This window comes from Phycodurus eques, chromosome 2 (genome assembly GCF_024500275.1).
Source record: "Phycodurus eques isolate BA_2022a chromosome 2, UOR_Pequ_1.1, whole genome shotgun sequence".
Taxonomy (NCBI): Eukaryota; Metazoa; Chordata; class Actinopteri; order Syngnathiformes; family Syngnathidae; genus Phycodurus; species Phycodurus eques.
In genome coordinates this window covers 15,538,504-15,549,433 of record NC_084526.1, presented here as the reverse complement: position 1 = coordinate 15,549,433, position 10,930 = coordinate 15,538,504, and the positions used below count along the sequence as shown (strand labels likewise).

At 41.5% G+C, this 10,930-nt stretch overlaps 1 protein-coding gene across 2 annotated transcripts in view; it reads right to left on the bottom strand.

Annotated features, from left to right (window-relative positions):
• Positions 1 to 950: 950 nt before the first annotated feature.
• The window catches only part of insyn1 (inhibitory synaptic factor 1), a 98,215-nt gene continuing 88,235 nt past the window's right edge, over positions 951 to 10,930 (bottom strand). For both annotated transcript variants that reach the window (XM_061701696.1, XM_061701704.1), the window contains exon 4: positions 951 to 2,036. In XM_061701696.1, the coding sequence (XP_061557680.1) occupies positions 1,230 to 2,036 (807 nt within the window). In that variant the 3' untranslated portion in view covers positions 951 to 1,229. The remainder of the gene's footprint in view (positions 2,037 to 10,930) is intronic.

Here is a 10,930-nt window from a genome sequence, read left to right as displayed (position 1 = left end):
AATTAGTTAATGTAAACAGAAGAATCAGTCAGTGAACTGACCAATAGGAAAACATCCTGAAATGTTGTGAAAATCATAGTGCCAGGCAGTCACAGCTATTATTATTAGCACCAACCACAAAGTAGATGGAGAACAAACATTTTGACTCAAATAGTATTATGGTACAACCTGTACAACCTAGCTGACTAAACCCAGCTGACTAATGCTAACTTTGTGTGAAAACCTGCAGAAATAACGGGACTTACCTTCTGCTCACTTTCCTTGGAATTCTTCTCCATATTAATCCAACCAGCAGAGGCAGATGGTCACCCCACACTGACTCTTGGTTTGGTTTCGACACTTTCCTGATAGTGCTTCTTCACATGGGGTTCAGTTTTTCTTGTCTAGACTTTAAGCGCCTTGAGATGGCTTCTGTTGTGAATTTGTGCTGTATAAATAAACTTGACTTGATACCAGAGTGGCAAGCGTTTTGTTCTCCCCTTCGCCATAACAACAGCCAGAAGTGGAAAAACTCTGATAATGCTTTGATGCCTGTTAGGGGGTTAGAGTTAATATTATTGTTATGGATTAAGGTTAAAGTTTGGGGTTACGGTTAGATTGAGGGGTTGGGTTGGTGGTTAGGGTTTAATTTTGGGGGTTAGGGTAAATGTTATTGTTTGGGGATTAAATAGTTAGAGGTTAAAGAGTTGAGGTTAAGGTTCGGGGTTATGGGTGAGGTTAGGGTTTAGGTAAAGGCTCGGATTTCCGTTAAAGATAAAGATAAGATTCATGATTAGATATAGGGATCAGGGTTAGATTAGAGTTAAGGTTAGTTTAGGGGTGAGGGTTAAGGTTAGGGCAAGGGTTTTGTTTAACATAGAGTTTAACATAGGGGTTAGGGGAAGAGTGAGGGGTTGGGGTTAGAATTAGGTTTAGGGATAAATGTTTAAGGTTGGAGGTAATTTTAGGGTTATGGGTTTGAACCAAGGTTCGGGGTTATGGTTTAGTGTACGGGTTATGAGTTATGGTGCAGGGTTTAGGAGATAGTGCCTGAAATTCACTTCCGTAACCAAGATTAAATGAGTTTTGGAATCAATTTAGGGAGCACAATGATTTTTTTCCCATATATCATTTCTTTATTTAGTAATCGATTTATTTATGTATTAATCTATGAACTATGTATTAAATATTAAATAATGCACAGTCCTTGTGGTGAGCTGAATGATAAACGGAGGGAGGTTCCGGCTGGCTCAGTACTCCTTTGTTTTCTGTTTGCTTGGAATATAGGGCAGTACAGTTTGGGTGCTCTTATCCGACACAGTTTGTGTGCTGCTGTTTCTGAGCAGTTTTTTGCGGCAGCCGGGGTTCAGGAGGCCTTTCCTGGGTAACGTGTGCGCTCCCGTCATGCTTCTCGCTGACGGGGGAACGTAAGAGGGGTCGAGGCAGTTGTGGAGGAGCGAGTGCTCAGAGGAAGAACGTTTGGGGGTGAGCGGCTCAGCCAGGAGGCTTGCCTCACTGTCGCTGTCAGGCGTGCCACGGCCGCTCTTGTCGTCTGGTAGGTCCTCCTGCTGCTCTTCATCGTCGTCGTCACAGCACAAGGCATGGTAGAGGATCTTGTCACTGAATCGGACCCTCTCCCTTGTCTTGTGGCTGTGTGTGGAGCTGCTAGCCTCTTCGCTGGATGAATCCGGAGTGATGATGCGCGGCCCGTTGGGGATGGGCAGCCCGCCGTTCATCTGTGAGTAGACAGAGGCGGTGGCCATCGGGGGCAGGGTGGGCGTCTGGGTGGGTATGGTCCCGCGGCCTGGGGGCGCTCGAGGGTAGTACCCCATCGGTAGCTCGCTGGACATCCGGGCGCAAGCCCCGCTGGCAGACTCCAGGTAGCCGCAGAACTCCCAGCTGTCGGACAACACGTCAGCGTTGAGGAAGTCGAGGCGGAAGGCTTCCCCGAGGCCACGCTCGCTGCTGGACGTGCTGCTCGCTGTCGCCACCGTCCAGTCATCTGGATCCAGGTCAAAGTCAAAGTCTGATGTCAGTTTATCGATCTGGCCCACCACCTGGAAGGAATAATAGCAGAGGTGGGACTACGTTACATTTGTGCAGGTGATAGTAAGTTTGATTCTTAACCTTCAAATTTTTAAGTAAGTCCCAAGTTACTGTGTCCAAAATTAAGCAAGTTCCCAGGAAATGACTTGCAAGTAGAGTCAAGTCATTACTTGGGTAAAGCAAGTCTTAAATCAAGTCAGGCTTGCTCAGTCACATTAATTTGCACATTTGCCACTTTGTACTCAGTATCTGTAATTTACTTGCGTTAGTTGGCTTTAGTAAAACCTATGTAAGCAGGGCTAGAACACGCAAACTCCACACAAGAAGGCCTGAGTTGAGATTAACCACAAGGCCACTGTGCTGCCCAAAATGCTCGTTAGAGTCTACCTCAGTTGACTTTGGAGAGGTCGTGTACATCCTTTACTGGTCACCGTTCAGTCAAAATGCACATACAGTACATAGACAACCATTTGTGCTCACGCTGTCACTGAGTGACAACTGAACCTACACTGCCTGCACATAAGGCAAGTAAACCACCATACCGTCAGTGACCGTACAGGATTGAAGGTCACGGGCATTCAAAGTTGGCTTTTGTCCTTGCTACTTACGTGCAGAGATTTCTCTAGATTCTCTGAATCTTTTGATGATGTTATTGACAGTAGATGATGGAATCCCTAAATTCCTTGCAATTGTACGTTGAGAAACGTGGTTCTTAAACTGTTGGACTATTTGCTCACGCAGTTGTTCACAAAGTGGTGAACCTTACACCATCCTTTCTTGTGAACAACTGAGCCTTTTGGGATGCTCCTTTCATCATGAATCTCACGTTTCCAATTAACCTGTTCACCTTTGGAATGTTCCAAACAGGTTTTTGTTTTGGGAGGGGGAAAAATTCTTCAACTTTCCCAGTCTTTTGTTGCAGGCATCAGATTCAAAATGAGTGAATATTTGCAAAAAAACAACAACACTTACATTCATCAGTTTAAACATTAATTATCATCTTTGTAGTTTATTCAATTAACTATAGGTTGAAAAGGATTTGCAAAACATTGTTTTCTGTTTTCATTTACCTTTTACACAACGTCCTAACTTCATTGGAATTGGAGTTTGTAATTGACATTATATGCCGTGCTCTTGTTCTTGGTGTTTAGTGGAGGTTACCACCACTATAAATTACAGGAAATTGTGGCTAATTCAGGGTACCAAGATGATGACACACTCTTCTGGGCTAAGGAGGAAATGCTAGTTTGATTTCATTCATTTTTTATCTCGCCGGTCGCTGTGAGCTGTAACCTATCCATGCTGACTGGGCAAAATGCAGACTACACCCTGGACTGGTCGCCAGTCAATCACAGGCACATATAGAGAGACAGACTACCATTCACACTCACACAATAAGTGAGCGGGCGAGTGAACCACTACATGGTAAGTGACTCAAAATGCTAGTTATTCCCATATTAGAAGACAAACGGACAGCGGGGCCAATAGGGAGTGCATGAGGAATGGAAGAAGGACAGGACCTTTCACTCTGCTCTGTTTGCCTTGGTTCAGAGCGATCAGATTTCCAGTTCAAAAAAGTACTTCTTCAGTCGTCATTGAGAAACTGCGAAAACCTTGCTGCATTAAACTCATCGGTCAGAATGGATGCTAACAAACAATAAGGGAGAAGAAGGGTCTCCTGCTTTTATCGGAGGGCAGCAAGAAAGCTGATCGCTGTAGTCAAGTGGAGACTGTGGCGTATAATACAGCAGAATCCAGAGCTAAGGCACAGCACAGGGTAAGTTCAGTAACAGATTTTGAAAGGAATTTTACAGAGGCCACTATAAAATTAGGGAATTTATTTGAATAAGGTCAGATGTCTTGTTTATCGTTATCCATGTTGATGTAGCCGCTGTGCTCGGGCCCACGCTGTGGTCAATCTGTGTTTCCCCCCACATGGCTTCACAGCTTTGCACAGTTCAGCCCACCAAAAATCTGGTGTGCTACGTACATAAAGCCACAATGATTTATTCCTTCTCTGATGTTCCAGCACATTTCCAAATGGCGTGAACAGAGGACTCACTTGGGGTGGTGGTGAGCAGGAACGGGTTCCCACTCGTGATTAAATAAATCATGATAGCAGGTGGAGCTGAATATTAGAGAGAAGCACTCTTGTAATGACGAACCGCATGGATTCCATTTCCCAAATCACCACCCGAACCGAGCAGGAGAAGCTCTCCGGAGACTTTTTACTGACCATTGCTCCACGTCACGGCGTCATGTCAGAGACGAGGGAGCCACGAGTGGCCTCCTTCATTCTGACCCTCAATTACACAGCCCAATCATCTCTGACAGGTGTCGAGGTACAGTAATAAACCCTCGGCTGACGCTGCCTGGCCTGCCTCTCCATTAAAGTGACTCTTTGAGCGGCGGAGTGACCTGACTCTGATTTGATCAAGTGTTGTGACGACATTTGACTCTTGACTGCTCGCAGTGGAGGAGAATAATAGCAAAAAGGGGACTCACGTTCCTCTGAACGTCGAGGCAACCATTGCATCTTTAGATAATTTTAATGATGACATTTGACTCTTGACTGCTCGCAGTGGAGGAGAATAATAGCAAAAAGGGGACTCACGTTCCTCTGAACGTCGAGGCAACCATTGCATCTTTAGATAATTTTAATGATAACTCCCACACACAATCACGGATATTATCATCGTTCTCAGCGCCTTCCGCAAAGACGTCATTAACAACAAAAAAGAAAGTCATAAAAGATTATTGACTACCATTCTTTTGCTATATTGCTTAACTGTGTTGCAAATGAAGTCTCTTCAGTCACCAGGAAATGTTGTCAATGCTTCGTAAACTTTATAGAGTGACAGCTTCATAAAGTCCACAGGGGAATATACGCTGAACTCCAGCCTCCAACTGCACGCCACCGATTTATCATTGGGAGGTAAACAAAATGAATGAAGAGTCTAGTCTTGACTTTAGGAGACATTTTAACCACTCAGCCCAGCGTTAGCACCCCTTTGTTTTACCGGGGATGGCTGTGGGTATTTAAATTAAGAATGCTGCTGAAGGAGCATCAGCAAAGAAAAAATCAGGGCATGTCAGGAGCATGTGCAACACTTTGGCATGGTGACCATGCACCTAAATTCCAGGAGATAATTACAAAAAAAGGGAATACTATACCAGCCTGTCTCCTTGGTATCTCTTCCAGTGTTTTTGTCAAGCGTTAGCAAGTGTGTCAGAGGCATGATTACTGGCGATGATCGCCAATAGTCATGCAGAAGACTGGACAGAAGTGTTGCTTCTGTTAAGTGATCATTTGCACGTTTACTGGTTTTATTTTGTAACTACTACTACTTTGGCTGAATAGGACTCTCATCCAGGTGTTCGGAGGGCTCCGTCTGGGTTTTGACCACTTATCATCAAAGTGGCACCCAAGAGTCAGATCGTTCTTGGAATACTTAGCCATAGTGTCCAGCATTAAATGTCCCATTTGAGCTCCCTCAACAAACTTATTGTTTGACACAAAGTTGCCAAGGATTTTCTTCTGGAACTTGCTACCAGAGGACTGTGGTAAACTAGTAAATGTAAAGGTCTCACAGCCATAAATCAAGACCTGGAGCAGCAGGACTCCAAAGAGTTGGACCTTTATCTAGTAACACCAAACACTTTGATCCCCATGCTAGACCCTGATTTAATAGAGTAGTAAGAAGAGTGGCTGTCTTTGGTAAGATAAGAGGATCGTTTTCCATGCTCTTACTGCCTACAAACACAGTGCCGTGAAAAAGTGTTTGCCCCTTTCTCAAATTTTTTATTTTTATTTTTTATTTTTTTTGCATAGCTTCCCCACAAACAAATGTATATATCAGATAATAATAAACCAAGTAAACATTGAAAGCAGTTTATAAATGATTTTTATTTATTTTTATTATTTTATTTATTAAGAAAAAAAAACATTTGACGCTATTGGCTCTGTGTAAAAAGGTAATTGCCTCTCTTGTTAAAACATGAATTAACTGTAGCTAATAATTATTTTTTTTGGGGGGGGGAGCTACGTTCATTTTCACTGACCACACCAAAGCCTGATTACCTCCAGGGCTGTTTAATCAAAAAATCACTTTCTAAATGAAGTCAGCCAAAGGTTTCAAAAAGCTCCAACAAAATGTCATCATCGTAAGAAATACAAAAACAGATGAGAAATAAAGTAATTGATATCTATCAGTCTGAAAAGGGTTACAAAGCCCTTTGTTAACCTTTAGGACTCCAGTGAACGACAGTGAAAGCCATTATCCACAAACGGAGAAAACATGGTACAGTGGCGGACCTTCCCCAGGGGTGGCCAGTCTACAAAAATTACCCCAAGAGCTCAGCGATGACTCATCCAGGAAGTTACAAAGGAACCCAGGAGAACACCTGACGAACTACAAGTCTCCCTTGCCTCAGTTAAGGTCAGTATTCAGGACTCAACAATGAGGAAGAGCTGGGGAAGAAATGGCATCCATGGCAGAGTTCCAAGGCAAAAAACACTTCTAACCAAAAAAAGAATGAATGAGTCCCACGACTTTTATGAATATTCTATGGACTGACGAGACGAAAGCTTAACTTCTTGGAAGGTGTATGTCTTGTTATATCTGGTATAAATGTAACACAGCATTTTAATCATACCAACAGTCAAACATGGTGGCGGTAATGTGATGGTCTGGGGCTGGCTTACTACTTCAGGACCTAGACGACTTGCTATGACTGATGGAACCATGAATGCTGCTCTTTACCAGAAAATTCTGAACGGGAATGTTAGGCCATCAATTTGTGACCTCAAGCTGAAGCGCACTTGGGTTAGGGGCCATTCAGATCGATAAGTAGGTCAAGTAAAGCTCCCAAAAAATAAAGGGTACACTTTTCTGGCCTTGGCAGCATGTGCACAAGTGGTGAGCAAGTCTGCATCACAGTTTTGAGGTTGCGGGTTTGAGTCTAGGCACAGAGCTCCTATGTGGACATTTCTCTAGCTTACTCCCACATTTCAAAAACATGTTTGTTTGGTTAATTGAAGACTTTCAATTGTTCACAGTTGTGAATTGTTGTTTGTCTATGTGCCCTGCGACTGGCTGGTGACAGTCTGGTGTGTACCCCGCCTCTCGTCCAAATACAGCCGGGAGGAGATCCAGCTCACCTGCGACCCCAATGAGGACAACCGGTATAGAAAATGAAAGGATGGATGTGTCAGTAGTCGACTGTCTCCTGATATCGTTTCCGGGGATTTTCATACCTGGAGGAGGTACACAACCCATCTGTTTGTAAACAAAGGATTTTAATTTGGATTGGTTTGTAATGTTTGACAAAAAAGGACCACTGTGTGAGGATCGAGACTGCTTTGTTACCTTTCCATACTAATTAATCAACCTCCAACTGGCGAGCGGTGATTTGCTTGCCACTCATGATCTAAAGGTAGACATTTCTTTTGACAGTTCATTTAAGAAATACATTTCTCTCCTAATCTGTTCAAATTTGAAAATGAACAGGTTATGTTACACTTTTTTTGTGCATGAAACACTTTAATAGCCTTCATTGCAAAACAGAGATGCATAATTTACGACCATATGGATGCTGAGTGTTTTCATTTGCCCATGGATTTTCATCAAACGTGCAAGGTGCGGATTAAAGGTGCTAAAATGTCAAGTGTGTGTTGTGGCAAAGCGGTGCGATTCCATCTGAAGTGCTCTATCGTTCGCAAACATCCAAAGGATGCTGATGACAAAAGCAGAGGTTAACGTTTATGTGAAATACTTTGACATCCTACACTTCCAAAGTAGTGTATATATAAATACTATATATACTATTCATTTTATTCACGCTACACTCAGAGAACATTCATCCGCTGGGGGCTTCTTTCCTGTGTCTTCCAAGAGCTTTTTCCTAAGACCTTTTTAAAGACCTGCCCATGTGACATATTAAGGAGTTTCAAAAATCGCCCAAAAAAAACCAAAAAAACATTAAGGATTCATGGATGCAAAGTGGTGTGATGGAAAAGCAAACGAAGCTCTATTAGCAGCCGCGAAAAAGCAAATCTTTGCTTGTGTTAAAGCCTGCCTGAGGTGTCAAAACCACAGGATATTAAGCATCTGCAAATGTGATCACGTGTACTACTGCATGTTGAACACCCTTAGGATGAACATTTTTATTATTATACTGTACATTATCAACATATGTTTAATGTTTTGGGGCTTTTTCTCACAGTTCCTATGTGGTTTTATTTCTTTTTAGAACTGCACGGCGGAGTGTATTATATGACTGTACAGTGTATGGCTACCCATAGATTCACCGCGCCTGCTTTATCCAATTATATTGTAATGGAAAGAGATTTGACTTCAGCAGCAACTTACAGGAAATGAAGATATTTAAAGGTTGCTCAAATAGTTCACTGGTACTAAGTGCTCTGTTTTCTTATGACATTTTTCAGATACTAGCGGCATATTTACAGGCGACTTCACACTACCATTCCATATCGGTGATATTTATACAGAAAAAAAGCTGGAAAAATGCTGCCTTTTACAGGTAGTCTAAAAGGGTCTCGAAATAGGGTTCCCTTCAGTGGGCTGATTGTAACTGTGAAACGCTGTAAACGTTTACACTGTTCATCATATAAATACATTTCATTTAATTATGGGCAATTTTTATCTACTAAGAAATCTCTTGTCTCTTATATCTTTTAACTTATAAACGTTGAGTTCCTTGTACAGCGTGTTCCAAAGAATAGAAAATTTGAAAAATGAATATCTGAGTAACTACTGTACATTCTCTGTAAATGACAGTAAATAGGACTCATGCAAAACAAAATGAAAGATACAACATATTCAAATGATATCGCTTTTATCACTGATTTCACAAATCGGACTTTTTCTTTCTGCTTTTTTTTGTGTGCTATACAAATGTGCCTTCCAGTTGGCGTTCTTTTCATTGAATTTCTTTGAAAATGCATGCCGCACACACTCATTTATTTGTTTTGGTGTTCACTACAAAATGATGTTTATTGGAACACCCTTTTAACTTTTACTCCCTACATTTGAAAACAGATATACTGTAGGTACGGTACTTTCTATTTCTTACTTTGTCAAAATTGGCTTGTTACTTTTTTTTAACCTCTGCAGATGTCAACACAATGTAAAAAATACGCAAATAGAGGGAGGTCGACTATGGTCAAGAAGTTTATTGATTAAGATCTTGGTTTCTCTTTTAAGTTGGAATAAACAGGGACACAGCAGCAACTTGGAGGAACGTGATTTAGGAGCATTAACGACGATGACACAACAGATTCAGAGAAGCAAGATATTCCCCATTCAAGGCGTTATTTAGGAATTGTTGGATATTGTCAGCTACAAGAATGATTGTGGCAAATGCGTTGTCCCTCCAGCCTACAAATCACAAGCTTCTGGCATAAAAAAATGTATCTGTCTAATGTGAAAGAAAACCACATAAATAACACAAGGTGTATTTTTTCAGTTTTGAGAATTTTTTTTAATCAATTCACAACTTCAGCAAAGCTACGGGAATACGTTTTGACAGCTGAGCCAATGCTAACTACCTCTTAAACATGTGGCGCACAAGGTGATTTTTTTCCCTTCTTCTCAGCAATAAGATATTGCTTCACGCAGAAAAACCTATTTACACTGCTCAAGTACATGTTGATATACAAATTTAATATTCAAATTAAATTTGCCTAATTTCTTTGCCTTTTTGTTATGGCCTCCAACTTGAGCCAGGCCCATCTCCACCGGCACCTGATGCCGGCTTCAAGCTGTGCCACATGAATAGCATCCTTCTCTTTAAGCCGTCTCATTCTAGAAAAGAATTGACTAAAATCAACATCTGTTTCACTTCATTTTTCGCTATTACCAACTTCAAAGGCTAATCCCAAATGCATTCCCCAGGAAAATATTAAGTACAGTATTTTTCAGTTTTTATTGGCCATTTCTGAATTCGAAGTTAGTTCATTCTGTGTTGTGACATAATTCCTAACATCACTCCCTCACTTAATACTTTTAACATTAGCATCCATAAACTAATTAGATAATTGTAGGTGTACTAGCGGATCAGCTCTTGTCGCCGATATTACATGTACTCCGCGGTTCCGCTGGAAACGCAACCAAGGCCACGACTTTAAGCATCTCAACGTGAAAATATGAAAGACCAGTGCAACAAATGCGACACTAGCTGATCTGATGAGAAAATTATTTGCTAAAACGTAAAATAGAGGATGTCCGCTCCAGAGGTGGGTAGAATAGCCAAACATTGTACTCAAGTAAGAGTACTGTTACTTGACAATAATGTGACTCAAGTAAAAGTAAAAAGTAGTCTTCCAAAAAAGTACTTGAGTAAGAGTAAAAAGTACACAGTGAAGTAATTACTCAAAGTACTGAGTAAATAGTGAGTAACTTCTTCTTTTTTTAACCACAGCATGAACATCAATAATAATAAAAAAGAATTACAAAGTAAATGTGAATGTGCATATTCTGATATTGCTGTGTGTGTTTGTGTGTGTGTGTGTGTCTATGTGTGTGTGTATGCACAGTCAAAACTACAACAAAACATCTGCAATTTACTGCACGGTGTTTTCTCAAGTTAGAAGTGAGCTGAAATATGCACGTTAGGGCAGACAGTACCAGACATATGCTTTTGGATGCAATTTCCAATCAGGACGGAATGCAAAAAAGCAGGTAAGCATTCCTAACTTTCCCAAAAAGAGAAAGTTGAGGAAACGGTGCGAGGATGCGGTCGGAAGAGTTGAGCTGCCGAAAGATCCGCTGCTGTGTTCTCGTCACTTCAGCCCAATTTTTTTCTTTTTATTCTTTCTTCACAAGGAGCCTAAATGGCCGCGTGTGACAAGCAAAAGGTGAGCAAAAAGACGCGAAAGACAGGA